General features: G+C 38.9%; 1 protein-coding gene across 2 annotated transcripts in view; it reads left to right on the top strand.

The window, feature by feature from the left end:
* LOC124114520 (erbin-like) overlaps positions 1-27318 on the top strand; it is a 119027-nt gene that overhangs the window by 48213 nt on the left and 43496 nt on the right. For both annotated transcript variants that reach the window (XM_046475132.2, XM_046475131.2), the window contains exons 2-3: positions 12398-12582; positions 22835-22952. In XM_046475132.2, coding sequence (XP_046331088.2) covers positions 12406-12582; positions 22835-22952 — 295 coding nt within the window. In that variant the 5' untranslated portion in view covers positions 12398-12405. The remainder of the gene's footprint in view (positions 1-12397; positions 12583-22834; positions 22953-27318) is intronic.

Here is a 27318-nt window from a genome sequence, read left to right as displayed (position 1 = left end):
CAACATGATCCAGTTAGACATGTTGGAAGATCAGGTCTTTTCTGGGCAAACTGTAAGCAAAGGATCTTTGGGATTTCTTCTGTCTGGAGATGTGGACAGTAGGATTTAACATGTCCTCTTGCAGCAGACGGTCAAGTATGGACGTGGATGAAGTTTAATTTACTTGTAGATAAGACGGACAGACATATTACTTGTCAAAAATGTGATGATTTGCAGATAACAGCAGACATATGATAGGACCAGTGGATTAGAGCAGACACACATTCTTGTTGGGAAGATACCGGTTGTATTACGCACTGGGATTTAAGAGCAGACGACAGTGTGATTAGGGAATAAATGAGATTACGTAATTCATGGATAACAGCTGATTGAATTCAAACGTGGAAGTATTTGTTGAAATATGCATAAAGATAGTTCCAATCATCCTCTACGGTTGATTTCTTTTAATGAAATTTGATTTTGAATCCATGATGAAGCAAAGAACTGAGATGATGAATGTTATTGTTACCGTCGGTACCTTCTTTTGGAAGTTCAGATTGGCTAACCACAAGTGATCAAGATGGCCACTGTGATCTGAAGCAAGTCTTTGTATATTTATTCTGCAAAATCCAGACCAGTAGATGTGTATGAACTCAAACGCACCATGTTTGACTTCTGGAAGAAACCAAAGTTGTATGGAAAACGAGTATCAGGCATGTATAATCTCTTGTGAAAATATATATGAGTATTTGACACAGTACCAACATTAGTTCTCATATTCATGCATGTAATTCCCCGTTGATCGTCTGACATGAACCATTATGTGATTAGAGTCCACATGTTGTGTGTAACACATGTTTATCAGGACCACATATACGGGGCAATAATCCTGTTACCCAACACATTCTTTGTATTTATCCCATTAGTTCCTGTGTGTGTTTATCTGCTCAATGCTAATTTGCCAGTCATCTTTATGACACGTCTTTATCCTACATGCTTGTGAATATTATGACATAGTTCTGTGCCGTTACATCAATCTGGGCCTCATTATTTTGGGTTTGGTGTATACAAGATCGTATAGCCCTGTGTCAGCTGTGCAGGATTGTGGTTATGGGTTGGGTGATTATGTCAAGGTATTTTCGTTGTGTGTTTGCTCATTAATGAGATGTAAGAAGTGTTTGCAGTTGTAACAAAGGTGTATTTGACGGAAGGGTTTCTTGAAGTTCATAGTGTTATTTTCCTACTCTTTCACATATTTCTCTTTCCACTCAAAAGCAGTTTAAGAACACCTGATTTGTTTCATGCCATGACATATTTTTACTGTAGTGATTTGAAAGAATTGGCTGGTTTTTAACTTCTTTTGAGTAGTTTAAGTTTCCTTTAACGATCTTCCTAGTGGTTAAAGCGTTCGCACGCCATGCTGAAGACCCGGGTTTGATTCCCGACGTGGGTACAATGTGTGAAGCCCATTTCTGGTGTCCCCTGCAGTGATATTGCTGGAATATTGATAAAAGCGGCGTAAAACCATACTCACTCGCTCACTCACTTTAACGATCTTGATCATACAGAGGCAGGGTAATGTTGAAATTACTTCTATGTCACAGGTACTCTAGGTAGTTGCTCCTTGATATGTTAATGATGAGGATTTTAAGTTCTTAATGCAACCCTTGAAGATCCGGGTTAGAATAGGTCTTCAGAAACCCATGCTTGTCCAATGAGGCGACTATGCTCGTTGTAAGAGGTGACTAACTGGATCAGTTGGTCAGGCTTGCTGATTTGGTTGAAGCATGTCATTGAATCCCAATTGCATAAATCAATGCTCATGTCATGTCAGTCACTAGATTGTCTGGTCCAGACTCATTTATTTACAGACTGCCATCTGCTGGAATATTGCTGAGTACAGCATTAAACAACAAACAAAACAAACAAACAAACAAACAAAAAGTTCTGAATGCCAAGCATCTCACTGACACTGATAAACAAAATTATTGACAATCTGAATATTTGATATTACTGTTTCATCTGTCATGCCATAGCAGATTAACTCTAGTAATTTGAAAAAATCAGTGGTCCTTAACCATTTTTAAGTGATATATTTTGTTACTATTTCATCAATTGAACCAAAACATACGGTAACTGATGTTGCCAGATTGGAACATTCTTAACTTTATTGACAAAATTGTCACCTCAAATGGTGTTTGCGTAGCTCATTGACTTCTTCACAATGTTATTAAATACTTGATCTGCGTGATAACAGTGATATGACCCCTCATTATCTTATCATAACAATAACAATCTGAGGAAGTAATCCCTGATTACTGTTGAGTAGCATAGTTTGTATTGATTATGTGTTATGCATGGTGGCTGATAGGACGTTCTAGGTGGGGTAGTAGAGATAAGTGTCCCGGAGACTCTGCTATGAAGGACTTTGTTTGGCTGAAGTTCACAACAAGGGATTGAGTTATTGGTGATTCATTAAGTTTTGTATAGCCATTGTTTTCAGTCTGCTGTTAAGGACTGAAATGATGTTTTTAAATGCTGAGCATTTGGGTGGTTGGTTGCAGTTGAGAGTGGTTGAATGAGTGAGTGGAATTGGTTGAGTGAGTGAGTGGATGAATATATTGAGCCATTCTTCCATATTGTGGCATGTTAGATAGTACTGTGACATGGCTGTGGAATTAATATATTTATATTTACTAAAAGCCTAGGCAAGTCTAGTTTCCTTGAAACAGCAGAAGAGGAATGCTTCTTTGGAAGAAAAATTATAATAATTATTTTAAAGAAATGTTTTCATTGACTAAGTGTTATCTACATTTTAGAGAGAATTCTGCCCATATGCACTATCAGTGAGAATGTCATAATTGCCTCTTTCACATCACGTGTTAACACAGGCACTAAGCAGCTGGTATTCAAGAAGGGCTCAACTCACACAGAAGCCAGAGGATGACTTTTCCCAATTATCAGCCAAGTGCCATGAGCCTGGCATTCTGTGGGTCGAGTATGCAGCAAAGACCCTATAAAACCCATACTGACATTAACGTAGGCTGGGACCACTGGGTCTGTGTACACTGTCACACCGTAGTCTATTAGGATACCTGATGGTCAGGCATGTTTGTTGTCCTTTGGGTGGGATTGGGCAGGAGGGGTCACGAGGTTGGCGTGGACGTAGGGTTCGGAGAAAGCGTTGATGCTGGAAGGTGGTAGTTTGGGTTGGAATGATGTTTATGGTAACATATTCTTCTGTTGTACTGTAGGGTGGCTGTGTAGACTAAGGGACAGTTGAGGCCAGGCTCAGGTCTTAGGTTCAAATCTGTGTGTGGTTACAATGTTACAGTGTTGGCCGTGAAGAAATGGATGTAATTTGTTTCATTCTCTGACATAAGGGATGGAAGGGTAGCCGAGCAGATAGAGGACCAGCTTATTATTCAGTGGGAATATGTTTGATTCCCAAGGTTAAATACAGTTTTTGAAGCCTCAGCCTTGTTCCGTAAAGTCTTAGCGCTTTGATGATACTAAATCTTTGTAAAAAAATGGAATTATGACAAAATAGCAATGCGATCACATTGTCTAATGGGAATGAGATGTCACAGCACAGAAACGCTATGAAACTACTAAAAGCTTCATGAGACGCTATCAACACTCACTTTCATCCACAGATTTGCTGAACCATGATATTGTTGTAGGATGAAACTAAACTCTCTCCCTCACCTCTCTCAACAGGAGGTGCTCTCTGCCCATGGTTATGTATATATCACCTTCATGTTTGATAACGATGTTACGATAATTCCAGCACCAAGTCAAATTCCCATCTCCAATGACTATTGTACAATCATGTGATGGTTTATGGACGCACAGTATGGCCGTGTACTTGTAGGGTATAATTTGAGAGGCGGTGGTTGACCTGTTCTCAAGAGACTCTTGCTTGACTTGTCCTGTGATGTGACTTTGACAAAACATGGGCTGATAGTACAAACAGCCAGTTGTTATATAGAGGCTGCAAGGTCGTGCTATGTAATGATGTTAAGAGGGTAGGCTGGCCTCGTCAAAAGGGGCATATGAGAGGAAAATGTGGCATTCAATCCCTGATGATGGGGTTTTTGTTGGCAAGTGTGTGACTCTTGATGAAAGGAAATGCCTTGGGGACACCATTAGAATATATGCTTGTCATAAGAGGCGACTAACGGGATCGGGTGGTCAGGTTTGTTGACTTGGTTGATGCACGCATCGTATCTCAATTCCGTGGACCCTCTGACGTTGCCCTTGTGGTGGACAGCCCACTGCACACTGAGGCCTCTTGTCTACATGCTTGTTGGAACAAGCAACTATCGGGATTGGATGGTCAGGCTCACTGACTTGGTGGATGCATGTCATTGTATCTCAATTGTGTGGATCGATGCTCATGATATCAATCACTGAATTGTCTGGCCCAGACTTGATTACTTACAGATCACCGTCATATAGCTGGAATATTTCCAAGTCTGTCATTAAGCAACAAACAAACAAAAGGATATATTGGAAAGATTGTTGTCAAAATCCTGGCTTTGAGTGTAGTTGTTGGGAAATCCTTGTTCTAGTTTCTTTATGAAAGTTGTCAAAAGCTATTTCAAAATCTACATTCAGTAAATTAATTTTGGAGTTTTAGAACAATTACAATCCATAAGACCCATGGATCCTTTTCACCGGGTTTATTTTGGGGTAGTGTAGTAACGTAGTGGTCTGAGGTTTTGCTTGGCTTGACAATGACCCAATTCGACTGCCCACTTTGATACAGTGCGAGAACTTGTGTTGTTCGTGTCCTCCACCATACCATTGCTGAAATTTGCGAACATCTTTAGTTGAGTTCATAGTTTCTTATGTCTGTTTGTGACAACATCGTTAGGCTGGAACAAATAATGTTTTTTGAAAAGACATCATGAAACAAGAAATAATAACATGACAACCTCATTTGATCAGACAACCAGATATTAATGTTTGCATTCTGTACAGGTAAAAGAAATTTAAAAGTCCCCATGCAGAGGTAAACAAACTGCAACCTCATAAATTGTAATAATGATAGTTCAGTAATGGAGCTCCTCATTTAAAGTAAACATTTTCTCGCCTGGAGGTTTTAGTATCTCACCCTATTTGGGCTGCGACGAGTCCAAATTTACCACCCGGGTACCCAACCCCCTAAGACCAGACCTACCCAGGTACCCACTGTAGGTCTCATGAGTTGGGTACCCAGGTACCCACTGTAGGTCTCAAGAGCTGGGTACCCAGTACCCACTGTAGGTCTCAAGAGTTGGGTACCCAGGTACCCACTGTAGGTCTCAAGAGTTGGGTACCCAGGTACCCACTGTAGGTCTCAAGAGTTGGGTACCCAGGTACCCACTGTAGGTCTCAAGAGTTGGGTACACAATGTCTGATAAGGAGTCCAGGCAAAACCTATTTAGATACATGTATAAAACAATCTTGTCATGCATTCACTGAAGTAGAGTGAAGCTTTATCTTCGTCCAACATATACAAGTCAGAAAGAATGTTTGCATTTATTCTGAAAGAAATGCGAACATTAGTGACTTGTAGTGTATCCAAGGAGTTATGGTGAATTTCATTTACAGTAAATCATGGGATTAACCATGGTTCTGAATACTGTAGTCCTTTGGGTACCTGGATCCTACTCAGTACCCCCCTGTCCCGAGTGACTGAGTACCCGAGTAACCTGTCCCAGCCTTACACCCTATACCAAATATACAGACCAGTGATATCATGTTTCTGTCCAAGTTCCAAATTTTGCCGCTGATCGCCCCGCCTGTTTTATCTGTAAACTGCCACTTTCATCCCCTACCTACGATTACCTTGTCATTTTGAAGCCGGCTATTGTACGTTGGGTATCTCATTGCTACGATTTTGATACCAGATATCGATTCGCCTATGGTTATTGTCGCTGAAAGAACATTATCAATATACTTAACTTACACATCAACTCCACTGCAGTGTTAGAAGGTGTTCGGAGCTTATGTTTAGTGCTGTGAAGTCTTACAATGGCGATGGTGACGAGATATGAGGTGGATATTTCAGTAATAATGTAATCTTGGTTACTGGGGGTTGGGTTGGGATAAAGAGGACTTGGGTAATGTTAGACAGATAGGATTTTTCAAGGCTTAACCTTCTCTGATGTTTGTGTTGTAGGATAACAAAATGTGTTGTTGGACATTCAGGGCTGTGTGGAGCAAACCTTGATCTAAGCCCATAAGTTTTAGAAGGGATTGCTTCTGGGTATTCTATTGTAATTCATGGATAGTTTTTACCCATAGTCCTCTTGTTAGTTGTTGATGTACAAAGAAGTTTGTCTTTGATGTGTGACACTTAATCTTAACACAAGTGTCAGATGTAGACATTGTTTAAGATATAGACTCTATAACTTTTAAGCACATTTGAAATTGTTTTGTCTTCTGTCTGTTTAGGCTGATTATGAAATGATAATATAGATAATATAGATAAATGACATTAGGTATGATTTTGGTATGTTTGTAAAGAAATTAATGAATAAATGTATAAAAATTAATGATTGAGTACCCATTTCTTGATTCAAAAGGGGCGGTCGTGTAGCCTAATGGTTAAAGCGTTAGCTCATCACGCCAAAGACCCAGGTTCGATTCCCAACATGGGTACAATGTGTGAAGCCCATTTCTGGTGTCCCCTGCCGTGATATTTCTGGAATATTGCTAAAAGCGGACTAAAACCATACTCACTCACTCACTCACTTTGTTTAAAATTATTTATTATTTTTACTAGTACACAAAATTTATCTGCAAAAAGTGATAGTCCTTGAGGAGTTGTCACTTGTCTTGAATTTTGCTTGTTGTGGACTAGCAGGTTTGTTGATTTCAAACCCTACAGTTGAATTTCAGCTGAGAATGTTTTTTTGATTTTCACTTGATAATTATTATAGCACAAGCATATCTGAGACAGTATGTACATGATCCATTTATTGTTGCCCAGTATGTCCTCCCTGGTGGAACTCCTTGTAAAGTACAGTTTTCGATGTGTCAAGATCAAGATTTCGATCACGTCTCTGTCCCATGAAATAGATTTCATCTGTTGTGCCCTGTGATCACCTTTACCCTGCTTCATTCTGATGTAGATATCAGCCTTACTCTTCAACAGTCCCGGGGGCACCTGCCATGTGGCTGATAAATTAACCCTTATTTGTCACTTAACTCTTTGGGGGTCGGCTCCTTAGCTGGAGAGGAGATTTTAGTGCATTTTAGCATTGTTTGACCATGGTAATGTCTCGCTGTGTAATCCTGGGGATTTCTGATCCACTTCTTGTTACTAAAACTTACATTTTTGTCCATGGGACAAGAGGAATTTGGTTTCTAATCTTGTAGAGTTTCCAGTAATGAACCAGTTTGTATATTGTGTATGGGTACTTAGGTAACATTACTATCTTAGTGGCCTTTCCGTTTCAATTATCAGGAGTGTTAGGTATTTTTGAATAGAGCTTTGTTGGAACTGACATAAAAGGTGCTCATGATCACGAAATGATCAGGTTATTGAAGTTAGATAAATATTATTTACTAATTTGATTTTGTACTCTGTGAACGTGTGTTTGAATGAGGGCAATGTGTTCCCAGTCTGTGTTCACTGACAGTGGACTTTGTGCGGAAAGAGAGGTTGGGAATAAATTTGATTTTATTGTTAGGACCATTGAAGCTGAATGGATTTAGAATTGAATTTGTGGGGCTTAGATGAAGTTAAGTTTGTGAAAACTAAATTTTCTCTTCTTTATTGCCATGTGTTAGTCATGAGAATTCCGTTGAGTTGCTTTGTTCATGGAAGTCATTGTAACATATTTTATAGAGATATCTAATTTATTTGCTGTTTCATGGCTTGAATATTTCCCGACGGAAACCAAATGATTATATTGTATGGGATGTTTCACTTTAATGAGAATTTAACAAATTTTTTGTGACGAAAATGTTTACGTTATGGCCAAGTTAATTTTTACAGGTCGGAACTGCCATGTTTTTTTTTTATAACTGCACTTTGAGATATAGGAACAGAATGATTCCCATTATGAAATGGTTGCTGATTACATGTGATCTTGCTCTGAAATTGTGTATACTTCGATTTGCCTGGCCCAGACTTGATTTTTTACAGGCTGCCATGAAGTATTGTTGACTACAGTACAAACCATATTCACTCACTCACTGACTCTTGTACTAACAGCTCACATGGTGTAGCATTGGTCATTGTGTGGGCGGTGACATTTCAGGGAAGTATTATTCAGGGATTGTTTTGGACCTGTGAAGATCCGGGGTAGAATAGGTCTTCAGCAACCCATGCTTGCCGTAAAGGGCGACTATGCTTGTCGTAAGAGGCGACTAACGGGATCCGGTGGTAACGCTGGTTGACTTGGTTGATGCATGTCATCGATCCCAATTGCATGGATCGACGCTCATGATATTAATCACTGGATTGTCTGGAACAGACTCGATTATTAACAGACTGCCATCATACAGCTGGAATATTGCTGAGTGCGGCATAAACCAACCGATCAGAGGTTGATCTCCACCATGTTGGCCGCGCATGTTTCTGATGGAACACACGGAAGTATGTTGTGAATGTTTGTATATTCAGGTCTGTACAGCCATGACGATAAATGTAAAATGCTATTTTCTCATAGTATGTGCAAGGGTCCGGAAGCCATTGTTTGTTTCATTGAGGTTTCTAGTCATTCCCACTGATGGTTGAATATGACTCCTTATATGGTGTCAAGTTTTCATGTATCGTACTGCAACCTATTCAACATATGTGTAGTTTTCAAGAAAATGTTTTCCTTCAGTCATATAATATCAATATAATATAATAATAATAATAATATAATATATGTATCAAAACGCCTGTTGCACCACAATAACATATATTGCTATAGTCCTATAATAGTTCTCTATTAGACCTTCGTATCAAAACGCCTGTTGTACCACAACAAAATATATTGCTTATCACGATCAACTCTGTTCACAGGCCAAAGCCTAAGAAGCCTATAGTAAAACACGCCTACTGGGAAGTAGACCAAAATACTGTTAAGCTCTCTCCAGAGCAAGGGGATAACTGGTGCGAAATGAGATTAAACATTGTTAGTTTAACTAAACAAACACGATAATTCACTAAGGTGATTTTCTTCACCCAAACATCTTATCGTTGTATTGAGGCATGTAGTCTTGTATGGTGTTGGCAATGTCGGTGAGGTAGTATATGTTGAAGGTTAAATTCTATGACTGATAGTTGTTGATATGCTTAAAAGTCACTTTGTGACAGCATTTCTGCATATTATTTCATGTGAAAGATGTGTTTCACAACATTGTTTCTTGAACTTATCCATTTTAATTAGAATCTTGATAATTTATGACCATGTCGTGCAATAAATCAGCCCTATAATAAAACTAATTAAGTCCCTGTACCCATAACAAACTCAATAAACTGGATAAATATTGACCAGAAAAACAAAATGCCTCATATTGGTATGTAACTAATTGCCCTTCTAACACATCCAAATCCCTGTTTGACATAGTATCGTGGTGACACACACGTCTCTCGTATCAACGTTATTCAGCATCTATTGAGGGATTAGAGTCACAGACAGTGGTCTCAGTAGAGGATAAACAAAACAGAAAGCTACTGAACACTATCAAATCTTTACTTCACCTTTTCACCTCATGCTTCAAGTGGCTTGCCTGGGTCTGTAAGGGCCTGACGTTATTGTCATGGGTAAGAATGTTATTGAAATGGCAAGATTTGTAACCATTATATGCTGTGAGGTTTAGTACGGAAAGAGTGGTTAAGGCTACTTAAAGCGTTGTGAAAGTGGAGAAAGTGTTACGCGGTAAGGATGGGGAGAAAGTTGGCATGGCGACAGATTCAGCCGAGTAAACGTGTAGGTATGATGTTCATTTTGCTGTAAGCATTTTTAAAATTATTTTCTTTTTGACAATGGTTATTAGTGCTATTTTAAGCTGGTGTGTATTGTAAATGCTCTGAATTTCCTAATTCTTACGATTTCAAAACTTCTTTTACATCACAGCCATAAATCCTATATTTTGGCTGTCATCACATTACAAAATCTTCAGATTTTCAACAGAAGTCCTCTTCCCTGGCATCTATCCATGACAAGTTGTGCAAGTTAATAGTACTGTTTTGAACTCCTGTATATTGTAACTACTATGTAATTCTATTTTCTGTGACAACTGAATGTGTGTTTGCAATATAACGTCTACAAATCTCATTACTGGTTTACCCAAATTATTTTCTCAGTACAACATTTTTCTGCAGGTTTATGCATATACTTCATGATGAATGTTGGCAATGCTCTCAGCATGGCACTATCATTTCCTCCAAGACAGATGTGCTGGCAATGACGACATGCACCTGCACATGCAGTTTCCCTCTAAGCTTTGGACATTCCTATAGCTGCTATTGATTTCTGTATGGTGAAAAAATGACATGTTTGACAAATTGCTGCACTTGGAGGAGAGAAATTCATAAATCTTCATGCCGTCATGTTGTTTTCAGATATGATTCATATTGAGCGCTTCGTGTTTTTAAGGAGAGTATATTCGTGTGTTTGACACGACCTTTTTGTTGCACTGATAAGGGGTTTTGGTCTCCTTTTGACAATTTTAGAAAAAAAATGTTTGTATCTGAGTTGAAGTTTTAAGAGGGAAATAAATTGTGAGGCCTTAAAAAATGTTCATTGCACTCAAAATGAGTTGGCAGGACTGTGATATTTGTTGAATCATGATATTTGTTTAAATTTCATTTGAGATATGTGATGAGAGGGAATCTTATTTATTGATAAAAATGTCAATAAATTTGTAACACCAGGAATTTAGGGTTGGGGCGGGTATTCTGAAATGGCGTATTTTTTACTGTCAGTGACATCTTGTTTATAGTTTGTTTTGGCTACAAAACATGTCTGTCAAAGTTTGGGCAAACTTGATCAATGAAATGGAGGATAAGTTGTTGTTTTTTCACGGTGTGTGTCAGAGAATTTATCTTGTGGCTTGTCAGATTTGTTGAGTTTATTAAATATTGGTAGACACGTAACAGTGATGATTCGTCTCCATTCGTCTTCTTTCGTCTCCACACTTTCTTTTCTTGGATCTAATATGTGCGATAGTATTGCCAAGTATATCTGCCCTGATTATTTTGCCAAGTATGTCTGCCAATAGTCTTACTGGCCTTGCAGTCGTGTTCATACTGTTTCGACATTTATACTAGTATTTGAATGATGACCCAATCTATCGGGTTGGTCTGAGGCTTGGTGACTTGTTTGATTGCGTGTCATGGATTGCAGCTCCAAGTATCAATCACTGGATTGTCTAGTCTGGACTCGATAACTTACAGGCCACTGTCATATAGCTGGCATATTGCTGAGTGCAAACAAACAAACAAACAAACAAACAAATAACATTAGTATCATTTCACTGTAAGTTTCACGGAAAGAGTAAGCGACTATGACATGCATCACTGTATACTTTCCTCCACAGTTTAGAACCTGACCATGACTGAAGTATTGTGAGTGATAGAGTCACTGTTTTATAACTTTTTCTCAATATTAGTTGAGGTGAGGTGAACTGGGGCTATGATTATTGCACATCTTCAGCAATGTTTATGTGTGTCTGCTTGTACTAGTTTGGACTGATGCCGATTTTATACTGCTTGCCCACTGAGATACCATGCTGCATGGATTTCCATTAATACGCTGGTAATTGGAGTAGGGACACCAAGAATTGGCTTCACACAGTGTAAGGAAATGGGCCTCAGTTGCTAGCTGGACCACTGGGCTACTTAACCCACTTCACGAGCTACTGATGGAAGGGAAGCACGGGTAGCCCAGGCATCTAATGCTCTGCTGTTCCCTGAGCACAGTTGTTTCCCTTAGTCATGCCAGGAACCTATGAATGTGGATTTGAATCCCAATTTGTTCTGATTATCTTTCTAGGTTTCAGGACATAACCCTTTCTGGTCTGTTTTACCAAAGTGGTAAATGGCAAATATCTGCATCACTTTATGCATTCATCATGCTGACAACCCATGATGTAACTGAAATTCTGTCTAAAGTAACATAAAAACCACTCTCACTCACTCACTCATTCACTCACTGATAGAAGCAGAGTTCATGACCCACATACAGATGTTGGCCACACCATGCACTCCATGCACTGTTGAAAGTGACATAAAATCCAAACTCACTCACTCACTCACTCACTCACTCACTGATAAAAGCAGAGTTTGTGACCCACATGCTGAAGTCATGCACTCCATGTTTTCAGGTATTCACTACATGTGTATAAACATGATTTGTCACAACTAAAATATGTCACTCCAACAATCCCACCAATTTGTTGTAATGAAACTATGATTGTCTTTCAGGGCAGACGATGGCCGGATTATTTGTGCGGAAGTGTCCGTGTCTACGTCCACCGATAGATGATGATATTCGTGTCTTGGATTACCGTCACTGCAGCCTCACAGATGTCCCGGGAGAAGTGTTCAACTTTGAGAGGACTTTAGAGGAATTGTATGCTGATTCCAACCAAATTAGAGATTTGCCACGGGTAAGTCACAGAGATGTGTAGTGGTAGGGGAGAAATCGAAAGTCTTAAATAGTATATTTTTATGAATGAATGTTTTTGAGAAGTATGTATTTGTGAGTATTCCAATGTATTTATGAGTAAGACCAGGGGATTTCTGGGTGTCAAGGCCCCCAGTAGACAAACATTACTCATGCTGTCGATCACTGGTTTCAGTAAGCCAGATTGAATTATCTTCAGGGTGCTGTTAGTATACACAGAGCATCCAGACCCGTGACGATCCGGGTCGAGAATATGTCTTCAGCAACCAATGCTTGTTGTAAGAGGTGACTAACGGGATCGGATGGTCAGCATTGTTCACTTGTTTGAATGATCCCAACTGCGTAGATCAATGGTCATGGTGTCACTGGATTGTCAGGTCCAGACTCGATTATTTACAGACCACCTTCTTATATGTTGAATATTGCTGAGTGCAGCGTTAAACAAACAAACAAACAAACACAGGGGATCGAGCATGTCAAACAACAATTTATTTGGTGGAGAAATTCTGAAAACAAATGACTTTTTTTCTAGTTTTCGGAACACATTATTAAAACAACAACATCCCTACCCCCCTTTCCCCATATCAAGTGGTTGGCCTCATGAGATATTGTGACACAGTGAGTGAGTGAGTGAGTGAGTATGGTTTTACGCCGCTTTTAGCAATATTCCAGCAATATCACGGGTCCTCGGCGTGACGAGCGCACGCTTTAACCACTAGGCTACCCGACCGCCCCTATTGTGACACAGAGAATATCCATGTATCATGAGATGTATGAAATCATGATGTGAAGCAGAATTCATTACAAGGCATTTATTTTCTGCTTTGATGTCTCGTTTTATGGTATAACTAAGATGTTTAACTGAAGTAATCATTGTGAGTCCAATCTGTATCAATATACTTAGCAACTGATCTCATCAATTCCCACTAAAGAGGCAGTTCACACAAGCAGTGATGGATTCATATGTCATTCAGGCTTGTTGGTGTATCGATGGCTGTAAGTCTATACGCATCACAGATGTTACACATAGACGTCACCGAGACTGTTACTGGATACAAATAGTGATTGTCATTACGTATCAAGGACCCTTTACTCTCGTTGTAGTATTGGCTAAATTAAGGAATTGGTGGTCTGAAGGGTTTTTATTATTCATGGACTTATCTCGACCTGCTCTGAGGCTTTATTGCCCCAAGTCTGCAGCAAATGCCAGTATAAATGATCAAAGTGGAATAGAGAAATTCCTAACTATATTTATTATAGTTATACAACTATATAGTTTTGTGGAGTTGACTTGGATTGCACTGATAACTAGAATACAGAGGAGTGAGTGAGTGAGTTGGGTTTAACGCCACTTTTAGCAGTATTCCTGTTATATCACTGTGTGCCGGCTTAATGTGGCCTGAAGTGATGCAGGTGTCAGACGTTTACCACTTCGGTGAAACTCATGTGCATGGGTATGGTGCTGACAAACCTAGAAAAATAATCGGGGCGAACCAGGATTCGAACCCACAATCATAGGTTTTTGGCGTGCCCAAGGGATGTAACTCTGCACAGCGAATCGCGGCACCTTAGACGACTGGGCCACCCGTGCCACCAGAATATAGAGGAATAGGCATTACTGTAGGGAGTGTGATGATAAAATACAATCTATAGTTAAGAAAATAATAACTGTCAGAAATTCCCAATGGAACTGGGTTTGGAATCCATGATGAATTACACTTCCAAACAAATTACTCTCACGAGCAACAGAAAATTGTGCGTAGCTCTTGAGGGGAGACTCTTATGGAGATGGCGATGCCACTTCCTGTGGGGGTGAGTAAGTCCAGGGTTTTTATACTAATAGAAGGGAGATATACGACCCAGATAACCAAGGATGGACCAGCTGTGACAAGACAGTGAGGAGTGCAGTGATGCTCACTTTTATAATTTATCCAGAGTTTGTCCTGGTTGAATGTGTTTTAGCTCCAGCTTGAAAAATATATACTACTCAAAAGAAGTTAAAGAACACCTGATTTGTTCCTATGACTATAGTTAATCTGTCATGGCCGGTGGGTATTGCAACACACAGCCTTCAAATTGTGGGGGTTCCTCACTTGTTTTGGGTTGTATAAAAGCTGTAATATATCTGCTTTGGAATACAAGGATCATTCAGTCACCTACTAACTTGTAGTTCATAGAAAGACAGGGTGGTAGGGTAGCCAAGTGGTTAAAGCATTTGTTCATCAAGCCAAAGGCCCGAGTTCGATTCACCACATGGGTACAATGTGTAAAGCCCAATTCTGGAGTTTCCCACTGTGATATTGCTAAAATATTTCTGAAGCTGGCGTTAACCCATAGATTACCACATATTCATTACAAAGGTAATGGTTGTCATAGTATATACTACTCAAAAGAAATGAAGGACCACCAAATTCATTCATATTACTAAAGTTAATCTGTTATACATGTAGCTTGAAATCGGATGGTCCTTAACTTCTTTTGAGTAGTATATATTTGAATCTAGTCAGGATCACAAAAGGTTATAATATGAAGTTCAGAAACCTGAAGTAGTAGATGACATCACGAGAGCTTTCTGAGACACCTGTGCATACTCAATCGATCCAACCTAGAAAAACAGCCTGAAACATAGTATTTGGTTTGTTTGGTTGATTCATCTGGGCTACTGGATATCTCAGTGATGATTCCCAGAAATGATGTGTTGCCCTCTGATGGTGCATCCTATCTGCAAAAGGCTTGTTTTTCAATCTTGCCTTGTGTCGGAAAGATTTGATTTCAATCTTTCACAGGTTCGCTACTGATTTCAATATCTAAAAGCAAGGTTCATAAACCTATGGAAAATGTACGACTATGTATCTTCTGGTATACAGGGATATATTTGATATATTCCATGTTCGAGGTCTGTGTCATATTGTTGTGGTATATATTTATCATTATCACATTGATACATACATGTTTATATATCCCTCCTGGAGAATATCATCCGTCAATAAAATCATGCTGCTTGTTGTTATAACCTTTGGCAGTATTTATTTTGTAAGAAAATCCGTTTAACATTTATTTGGATTAATACTGGTGACATTCAAATCATTAGCATGCTCTCCTGTAGGCTTGTGGCCTGTGGAGTGTGTGGGTGGTGAGATCACTCCCAGTGTACACAGCTGGATCACCTCGGGAGATGAGGTCAGCCCAGCAGGTGCTTGCCTTTTCTTTGCCCATATGACTTTTTTTTTAAATTGGTTAATGCATCCTGCTGATCCTAAAATTACGAAAAAATACAAATATTCTGTCGAATGTAAACTTATATACATGTTCCATTTTCAAAAACTGTATGTAACAGGGTTTATCTGTAGACTGACGTGTCAACTTAACTAACACTGCTTGCATGGCAACATATTCACATAATGTTCCGAGGAACCGAGTAAAATAGTAAGAAGATTTCTTTTTATTTCACCTACCACTAGTACCAGCCAGGATTTTTCAAACAAAAAAAACACCAAGAAACACAAAAAGCCTGACATATATTCATCATGATATTCCACCATGAAATGCTGACTGATTGACAGATTAATCTTGTTGGGACACCAGATTGAAAGAAATTGTTGAATAAGTTTAAACTATTGAAGGAATAGGTGTAAGATGTGATTGAGGATGTAATGTAGGTTTTATTTCAGTTCAAGAGGTCCACAATCACATTATTTGTTGAAGTATTATGGAATGTTACAGTTATTTGAGTGACAAATTGAAATGCGATATTTGGGTTGGAAATTAGGGCAATGTTTGCAAGCTGAGACAGGTATGACAGGTCATTAAACTTGGTGTTCAAGCTACCTTGAGAAGAAACACATTGTTATAAAATTTGTAACCACATATTTGTTACAAAGGTTTTTATAAAAACTGGCCTTCATGTTGTCATATATGCAACTCAAAAGAAGTGAAGGACCTCCCAATTCTTTCATATTGCCATAGTTAATCTGTTGTGGCATGAAATTGGGTGGTTCTTTACTTTTTTTGAGTAGTATATATTTGAATCTAGCCGTCTGAGGATCGCTAGAGGTAATGACATGAAATTCAGAAACCTGAAGTAGTAGATGACATCACAAGAGCTTTCTGAAACGGAGACACCGGGCAGACGAATGCTGTGTCATCAGTCAGTGCAGTCAGCTTGGTGCAGACAGTCTATGGGTCTCTATTGATCGGTGTGCAGCAGGTGTTGCAGCCATGTCTAAAGTCAGCTGTGGCATCATACTACTACCTCTCTCGCTTTGTGCTGCAAAACTGCTGTGATATAACTGGAATACTGTTCAAAGTCAAATCCGCTAATCTCTCTCACTTTCGCTTTTTGCTGATTTACAAAAAAACATTAAACAGTAAGTCAGGAAAAATGTACATTTGGCCCCTAGTAGAGAGTGATTTTTTATGTGAATAACAATTGTTTTTTTATAGACATCCACGTTCTATTTGTACCTTAAAGTTGTATAATGTTTTGGACTGATTGAAATTGGATTTTCTGAAAAAGGGTAACAAAGAAAACAGAGGGAATGTTATAAGTAGATGTACCTGTAGTCGCTAAACTTAATTAATCATGTGAATGTTGTGTAACACTGTAGTCAGCAATATTCTAGCTATATTCTACCCAGTGGTTTACGTCATGAGGATTGTAATAAACCAAGTCAGCAAGCCTAACCACCAGATCCATCTTATAAATGACAAGCATCTCTTTGAACCGATGATAACAATTACTGGTTGGAACCTCACAGAGTTGGAACCAGTTGGTAGCAGTTTTCTTGTTGGAACTCGGGAGCAGTTTTCTGTTTAGATGCCTACAGGATGGGTGCCAGTTTTCTGTTTGGAAACCTGCAGGATTGGTGCCAGTTTTCTGTCTGGAAGCCTGCAGGATTGGCACCAGTTTTCTGTCTGGAAGCCTATAGGATTGGCACCAGTTTTCTGTTTGGAAGCCTAGATGATTGGCACCAGTTTTCTGTCTGGAAGCCTAGATGATTGGCACCAGTTTTCTGTCTGGAAGCCTACAGGATTGGCACCAGTTTTCTGTCTGGAAGCCTATAGGATTGGCACCAGTTTTCTGTTTGGAAGCCTAGATGATTGGCACCAGTTTTCTGTCTGGAAGCCTACAGGATTGGCACCAGTTTTCTGTCTGGAAGCCTGCAGGATTGGCACCAGTTTTCTATCTGGAAGCCTATAGGATTGGCACCAGTTTTCTGTTTGGAAGCCTACAGGATTGGCACCAGTTTTCTGTCTGGAAGCCTACAGGATTGGCACCAGTTTTCTGTCTGGAAGCCTGCAGGATTGGCACCAGTTTTCTGTCTGGAAGCCTATAGGATTGGCACCAGTTTTCTGTTTGGAAGCCTACAGGATTGGCACCAGTTTTCTGTCTGGAAGCCTACAGGATTGGCACCAGTTTTCTGTCTGGAAGCCTACAGGATTGGCACCAGTTTTCTGTCTGGAAGCCTACAGGATTGGCACCAGTTTTCTGTCTGGAAGCCTTCTGGCTTGGCACCAGTTTTCTGTCTGGAAGCCTACAGGATTGGCACCAGTTTTCTGTCTGGAAGCCTACAGGATTGGCACCAGTTTTCTGTCTGGAAGCCTACAGGATTGGCACCAGTTTTCTGTCTGGAAGCCTACAGGATTGGCACCAGTTTTCTGTCTGGAAGCCTTCTGGCTTGGCACCAGTTTTCGGTTTGGGTTCAGTATTTGATTATGACCAACCACGAAGAAAACACAACAGTTATGTACACAGGGTAATACTGTTATGTGTGTAACATATTTCTATGGCTGGATTGGCAATAACGGACCATAATCTCGTTAGGTAGCCCAGTCCGAGGTGGTATCACATAGCCAGACATGATAGTCTATTGTGTCCCCACAGGTAGGTTTTGTGCATGGTTAACTCCAGTCAACACAGTTCCATGTTTCTCTTTGCCCTGCTAGGATTGGTTTCATCGCTCTCTGACAGTACACATAGGTATGGGACTACAAGCAGCCATTGTTCTCGGCCCCAGCACGTACTTGTCAAAAATGCATACAAACAAGTTTGTAGATAGTCCCGCGTGAGTGTAAGGTAAAGAAGGGCATAAGTCTGTGACACGGGACAGATACTCGGTTCTCACGAGGGGACGCCAACCCCGGGGTGTGGAGGTCATTTTATCATATGCTGCAATCCTGGAGGTCCTGTAGGGGTCGTTATGATTCTGTTTGATATACACACTGTGTGTACATTGCCCCCTGTTGTGGGAGGTGATTTGTACGTGAGGGGCGGGGCGGGGCGGGTGGATGTGGGGTGAGGGTAGATCGAGGTCATAATAGACTGGTGAATACTGTTTGTTATGCATACTAGATGTACATTGACCCTGTTGTAAGAGGTGTTCTTTAGCTGGTGGTAGGGGTTGGGGGGAGATAAAGGGGGGGGGGGGGGAAAGGAGTTTTGATGGGGTCGGGTTATTTGGTGTTACTTTTAATCAACTGTTTAAGGGATGTAAACATAGACTGTCAATGCATTTTGATGTATTTGTTTTTATTGTTATGTGAGCTGCACTAGTTCTTATTACTGCCAAATAATTTTTTTAAAATATACCTGTGACACTCCTGCATTCCCACTTCTGAGTTTTTTATCTCCCATATGTTTTGAACATGGCTGGATGTCAAAATATTCTCAAATATCATTTCTCAAGTTTAAATATTTATGAAGGAGTTATTTATATGTGTCAAAAATTACATAAGTGTTTTACATCTAAGAAGTTTACACATTTTATGAGATTGGGGAGTACTTCCAACTTAGCAACTGCTGAACAGGGCAACTTAAATTAAAAATAAATGTATCTCATTTCTCGCAGCATATAATTTTTATTATACCTCTACTGCCTTTACTTTTCATTTGCATTTTATTTTAATGGACATATTTATACCACATCACAGTGACTGTCCATAGGCCCCTGGGCAGATCCCAATCTTCAACACTTGTTTGAGTTGAAAGTGACCGAAAGTGATACTGATCTTCAGGAAATGCCCCCATCAGTGCCCTGATCAGACCAGATAGTCAGGAACGTGTGATGACACTTGTCAAAATAATCTTATGATGACGGTGTCCTCAAGCTGATGCTTAAAATGAGGTTTCTGGCAGACGTAAATGGTCACTGCTGGCGGCCATCTTGAGTTTCACCTTCATTCATTGTCTTAGTTCATGCTGTTGTGTTTGATGATAGGGGTAGGATGTTATTCTTTGCTGATAGTATCAGAAAACTGTTTGAGGTACCCGGTACAATAGATAATATTGAAAATTTGATGATGTCGGAAGTTCAAAGTGAAGGCCTGAGGCTACAAGGACCACGTCTTGTTTCCTTATTCTTTGTAACTTTGTGTAACTTCAGCAAGAAGATGTGTTTACAGATGTCTGCCTCGGATTCCCAGGGGCCCTAAGATCATTGCCTTCAGGAACAAAACACATGACTTTCTGTTTCAGATTATTACAGGCCCCCAGCAAATTTAATTCAATCATTAAACTCAACCTGTTTGGCTGTGAACTAATATTTACAATTTACAGTAATCTAGTACTTTGAGTGTGTACGTGAGTGGTTTTACCTTGCTTTTAGCAATATTCCAGCAATATCAGGCGGGGCACAACAGTAATGGGCTTCACACATTCCACCCATCTTGGGAATCTAACCCGGGCCTTTGGCGTGATGAGTGAACACTTTGACCACTAGGGTACCCCACCCCACTAGGACTGGATGATTTCCCTAATTACATACATACAGTGTCTCAGTTTGACAACGAGATCAAGATCATAAAGCAGATTCCTCCTTTAAGTTTTCACATGAATCTGGAGGGCATAGGTAGCCTAGTTATTTATGGTGCTACAATGTGCAGAGTTATGTCCCTTAGATGTACCAGTATCCTATGATCATTTGTTTGAAACCCTAATTCAATTTAGTTATGATCCTTGGATTTGTCAGCATAATACACATATTCGTAGGTTTCAACAAAGATGTTAACATCTAAGACCTGCATCACTTTTGGCTTTCCTCAAAGATTAAGCAGACATGGGGTAATATGTCTGAAATATTTTTCAATGTGGCATGCACCATATTTCACTTCAGTCTAAATTTCTGCATTTGATATAAGGTAATATGATGTGAGTTAGCATAATTTAAAATATATACCACTGCATTCTTATTTATATATATATATATATATATATATATATATATATATATATATATATATATATATATATATATATATATATATATATATATTGCCATACATAAGATAAATGTTTGACAATTGTTTGTTTCCAATATTTAGCAGCAGATCATGTTGTTTGACGAAGCCATCTTGGACTGTATCCCTGGGTTGATGCCAAGTTTTTGAAATTCAAATCTCTTACAAACTGCCAGAAATAATTTTAAATTGGAGATGTGTTGCTTTTAATCTTAAAGCGAAAGCACACACAAACATTTAGAGATAGCTTTTGACACAAGACATAGCTCTTCTGATTACGCTGTGATAGGAGCCCAGGTATCAGCCAATGCTGTCATGGAGGAAGGTACATTTGATATGCTGTCAACATTTTATCTTTTCAAACTTTCACCAGGTTTATTTTAAAAATTACAAAAGTTAAGTCATGAAACTTGTCATGAAAGTATTTTCTAGTAATATCTTAAAGTGTACTGTGATATGAACTTGTGATATATTGGTTCTTTGTCAACAAGACTGGACACAGAACGGTCGTATGACCCAAATGATATTGTGAGTCAGGGTCAGGGTGTCGTAGTGGTTTCCCTTATAATTGCTTGTACAGTTAGTGCAAAAGTCATCAGGCTAAATAAATGTCTTACTGTATTACAATGGCTAGATAGTTGAGTTATTTATCTTGAATTCTGACCTGTGAAAATCCGGGATAGAATAGGTCTCCAGCAACCCATTCTTGTCGTTAGTGGCGACTGTGCTTGTCGTAAGAGGTGACTAACGGGATCGGGTGGTCATGTTCGCAGACTTGGTTTATGGATGTCATCGTATCTCAATTGTGTGGATCAATGCTCATGATGTCAATCACTGGATCATCTGGTCCAGACTAGGATTATTTACAGACCGCCGTCATACAGCTGGAATATTGCTGAGTGCGGCGTTAAACAAAAAACAACAAGAAGTATGTTTAAAAGCATAGACAGCAATATTGTGGCTAATATCACGGCAGCCTTTATCTTATTAGATTTGCACCTAGCAGCACTGTAATGGAGTTACTGTTGAGAGCTAGGGTATGTACTGTTCATGTTGAGAGTGGCAGTGATAACGGCGTCAGACTGTGTCACCAGATGGTAACGATCCACCCTGGTTATGGCTTCCTGATGAGATGATCATAGACACACAAATGGAAGGGTAGATAGATTATTATTGTCGTGTAAAATGCGTGAATCTACACCGAAACGTCGCCCAATTGTAATAAAGAAGTTGCTCATCCATAACAATTTTGTTTTAGTTACCATTCCAACTTCTAAATGCCACTCAAAGAAGTGTAAAATGCGGGAAGGAATTAAGAACTTTCAGAAGCATGTTAATTACGTAAACGTTGACGTTCACCAGGGCTTGTTGGTTGCGGTGTTTGAGTGTGAACGCTTGGAATTTGGCTTTGAGCGAACTTATTACTTCTGTCGTTTTGACTGTAATCAGATAGAAAATTATCGTGGAGGCATGAGTTTGTACATATGGTTTTTTTGGACAAATATGGTTGGGTTTGAACACAGTAGCATATAGTTATGTGCTATTATGGTGCTGACAGTTTAGTTGATATTTGACTGACATTATAATTAAGAAGCAGCGCATGTGTTTGATGGTTGTCAATGCTGATCAGTGTGGGTTGATATTTTTTATAACACTTCTGTTGTGACGTTCAGTATGTCTGATAAAAGAGGGTTGACATTGTTTATAACACTTCTGTTGTGGCGTCCAAAGGTCTGATAAAAGTGGGTTGATACTGTTTATAACACTTCTATTGTGACGTTCAGGAGCTCTGATAAAAGTGGGTTGATATTGTTTATAACGCTTCTGTTGTGACATCCAGGAGCTCTGATAAAAGTGGGTTGATATTGTTTATGACGCTTCTGTCGTGACGTCCAGGAGCTCAGATAAAAGTGGGTTGATATTGTTTATAATGCTTCCATTGTGAAGCTCTGATAACAGTGGGTTGATATAGTTTATAACGCCTCTGTTGTGACTTCCAGGAACTCTTTTACTGCCACGGCCTGCGGAAGCTGAGTATCAGTGACAATGAGATCAAGAGTATTCCTCCTGCCATCTCCAGCCTTGCCAGCCTAGAGGAACTGGACTTCAGTAAAAATGGTAAGTCATAGCAAGTACCCTGTAATGGTAAAGGGAAGTTGGGTAAGTAGGACAAGTAGCAGGCTACAGGACTGCTTCGCTGGTTCTACTTTCTTTGAGTTCTCACATGAGGGATTGTAGATTGACTTGGGGTGTAAATGTAAATGTCTGTGAAAACCAAATCAGCCGCAGATAAGGAAAACACAGCAGATACTTACTCTTGGCACCACCGTGGACAAGTGGATAGAGCTCCAGGAAGCGGAATGTCGATGGTTCGGTCCCCGGCCATGTTATATCCAAAAGATGGTAATTGTTGTTACCCTGCCTGGAGTTAGCATGGAGTCTGTACAGTGTGTCAGAGTGGGATCTGCAAGCTAAACTGTGGCATGGTATCTCAGTGGGCTAGCATTATAAAACCAGCATTTGTCCGGGCTAGTACAAACACACACACATGCACACATGCATGCACAATGCAAAATAGGCACAATAATCTTGAAAGTGAGCTCCATTTCATCTCACCTCACCTACTAAAACTTGGAAATGGTTCTCATATCAACATTGTCTCAGCCTACACAGCATAAGAAAGAATACCAAGTAGGATGAGTTTGTGATGTGAGGAACACTAAAGGGCATTTTAATTTGTATTCTCTTGAAAAGTATTCTTAGGCAAAATCGTTTGGTTTTATAAGTTTCCAGGTTACGCTGATCTTTTAAAAAGGCGAAAAATAAATAAATTTGTTTTATTTAGCCGAATGCAAGCTTCTGTGTTCACCACAAAACATTTGTACACACAATAGGATAAACTGTAAAACAGTAGGTCACACACAGGTTAGATAACACAACACGCTGAGCTAACACTGCACACACGACAACATATTCACATTTTAAAGAACAAAAGAAAAAATCCTGTCATTATTTTAAAATTCCCACCTGTCGACCAATTTTTCACAGAAAAAAGACTAACTCACAAGAAATAATATCTTCCCTAAACAAGACATGTCACTGATTGAAATGTATTCCATTATCAATCAAGCTCTGGTTATCTTTGGGCTACTCAAAATTTCATGTGAAACACGTGTTCCTCATTTGCTGTTCCTATTTTTCATGCCATGAGTATACATGTATTAGTGCCTGATCATGGTGCTTTATTATAAGCTTTACCAGGGAACAATATCATCAAAAACTATCAACATTACTTGTTAAAAAGTAGAAACAAACGACAAATCCTGACAAAACACCCACCAGACCATTAAAGAAAATAAGAGATATTCTCATAAACCCCAGGCTTAAATACTGTAATTTCACTACAAAAAAAAATCATTAATGAATAACGAGAGATTAATGATTGATTACCACAGAAAAAAAGAAGCTGAACATTGTAATTAATATTGATCCCTAGAACCATGACAAATTGGCAAATTGATTGACATATACTGTCATCATTATCCTGTATGTTGTCCATCTTAATCAGTTAATATCAATGAAATATTCATGAAATAAGTATGTTACACTAGTACCACAACCTTGCAGTAATTAGTGCACCTGCTGGTGACCTGTTGATAACAATCAGAAGGTTAACTGAGCTTGATGGATCCTGCCCTGGAACTCATCTCATGAGACCATGTTTTCCATACGACATATTACATATTTTAACAATAATAAATCAAGTGTCCTTTATTTACATGACACACAAACATAGCCTTTGCATGTGAAGTTTTCATTATTTTCATGTTGTAATTAAATAATTAGATGCTTCACATATTTAGGATATTCAAGTATTTCATCAGCTACAATATTTAAAAAATGTGATCTGAATGTTTGTCATGCCTAATACAGTATTGGGCCTGACAGAGTTGAGCTGGAGTACCTAAGTGGTGTTGTCCGGATGGCTTGGCCTGTTGAGTTTGCTGAAGCGGTGATGATGGGCGAGGAAGGGATGTTTTCCATTACGGACAGATTTCTTGAATGCTTTGAATAATTCTGGTACAGTTCAAGTGCAATTCTATCAACTGCGTTGTGTGTTTTTAATTGTTCACTTCAGTTTTTTTTGGAGAAACTAACATATGAAAGCGATGTAACTGGGATTTGAAAAACTGAAATTGTGGAGGAATCATTATTTCATTGTCAGAGAAACTCTCGTTTTCTTTTTTTTTCTTTTTTAACTTTTGAGACACTTACTGAAATGATATATATGTACAAGAAAGTTTGACAAAATGTCTCCTTGATTTTTTGGTTCCCCCAAAAGTTTCTTTTTGTCATTTCTTGAGATGTTCAAATTAACCATCTAAGTTTCTCCAAATTAATCTATATTAATCAGGTGTGTGTAGTGATCACAAAAAACATTCCAACTGTCGCCATCACTCAACTTTTCCTGTGCACAGCGTCTTGTACTAAGAATCAGTCAAAGTTTCCCAAATCCTAAAAGTGGGTCTAAGTCAGGGGCGTGTACAACGGTGGAAAACATGGCTCCACTGACAGGGTGTTGAGGATGTGGCGACATTTACGTCCGAACATGATGACTCGCACTTCACTTTGATCTTTGCGGAGTGAGGTGCGGTTGTATTGACTTTGTGCACAGCAGTTATTGACAGTAGATGGCGCTGTAGAACGGTGTAGATGCTGGTGAATCGTCTCAATCTTAGGCTGCCATTTTATAATGAGCCAGACTTTTGTCTGATTGCTTTCATGGGGTTGACATTTTGAGATACTATGGAAGGTCAAGTTGTTTTGTAAGCCCTAATCACTTAAGTATCGAACATGGTTTAGTTATTGATGAGTTAATGTAAGGGCATTACTGGGGACCTCACAAGAGTCTGATGAACACTCAAACGCTTTTAAAGCAGATGAAACACTCAAAGAATGTAAGGATTTTTTCAACTTTCACAGAAAATTAAGATGCGAAAGATGGAACTCAACCCAGTACTAGAATTTGTACTTTACTAAAAAAGTGTAATATCAAATATTACATTTGTTACATTTGACCACTTTTTAATTGACATTTTTGTAGGGGCTGTTGATCTGCAAGATAAAAATTGTGGTTTGACAATGGGGGGCATTTTTAAACCCTACACAAGTCAAGTAATTCTACACTGCTGTGTGTTCTGTAAAGAAATCTATGATATTCACAAATAAGGACTGTTGTGTAAAATTTCAGGCTTTGTGCGATCTGTTTTTAAGGATTACTCACAGATTGGTCTAGGAGTTGATCAGGAAATACTTCTTGGACTGGGGTACTTAATATAGCAAATACGGTACATCCTTAAATTGAGAATTATTGCTGTGCTAAAATATCTTGGACAGATTGCTTTTAATGATGACCTTGGTGTATTGTTTTTTTTAATTCCATAAATTGTTGTCATCATTAAGTGTCTGAAACAAAGCTGATATGAAGTTTTGTAACTCACTCTTCTTAAATTAAGGAATAAACCACAGTCTTCTATATGTCTTGTGTTCAAAGGGTAACAGTTTGAAAACAAGGAGTCGCTATATCATAATCAGTGTGTACTTCTTTTCTGGAATCTTTTAAAATGCTTTTCTAAAAATCTTGAATTTCGAAGCCAATGTTGATGTTTCAGCACATTCTTTGTATGTCTAACTAAATTTCCTAATTTGTTTCTCCTCTTATCAAAAGGGAAACTCTTTCAATAATCTACTTTGGCAATCTGGCAACAAACACAAGATAAAAAGTACATTAAGAAACCTGCACTAAAAAAGATATGTAGATATGATCTAAAATGATCTAAAATGATCTTAAATTGTTCAACCAAATTGTACACCTCTGACATTTGTCAAAATGTATTTATATTCTTATTAAGATATATATGATTACAAGAATCATCTCCAGGAATAATAAACATGTTGATTAATCCACAGTATCAATTTGTTTGTAGCCCGGTCATGTTGGCACAGTGCCAGTGATGTTTATTTAAACCCCTGGGTTGTGAAATCTTAATTCCAATCAATAATGTTCTTCGCAGTCTAGAGCTTAGGATGTCAGAGATAAGATGCACATTTCCACGACTCAGCATTCTTTTCGATCATAAGGTGGTGGATATAAGTGCAGATTAGATGTTGATATCTTTATTGCGTTTTGATTTGAGAGCGTTGTGAGGGATTGTTGGACTAATGGTTGGATAATAAATCACCATTTTATGGTTATAAATCTAAATGAGTTTTATTCACATGTGGTATTAGAAGCTATATAGTTTTTGATAGATTGGTAAGCAATGGAATACGGTGTGTGAGCAACAGCTTAGGAACTTCAGATGTCTTACTGATAAAGTAACCTCATAAGTGAACTGGGGGCACAGGTTGCTCAGTCGGCTAAGCCGATGTGCAGAGTTGTGTCCCTTTGGCACACCGGAAACCTATGATCATGGGTTCAAAT

The sequence above is a fragment of the Haliotis rufescens genome, unplaced genomic scaffold, assembly GCF_023055435.1.
Source record: "Haliotis rufescens isolate VD_foot unplaced genomic scaffold, xgHalRufe1.0.p SCAF_2, whole genome shotgun sequence".
NCBI classification, from domain to species: domain Eukaryota; kingdom Metazoa; phylum Mollusca; class Gastropoda; order Lepetellida; family Haliotidae; genus Haliotis; species Haliotis rufescens.
Note: the sequence above shows the minus strand (reverse complement) of the source record. Positions and strands in the feature narration are given on the sequence as shown.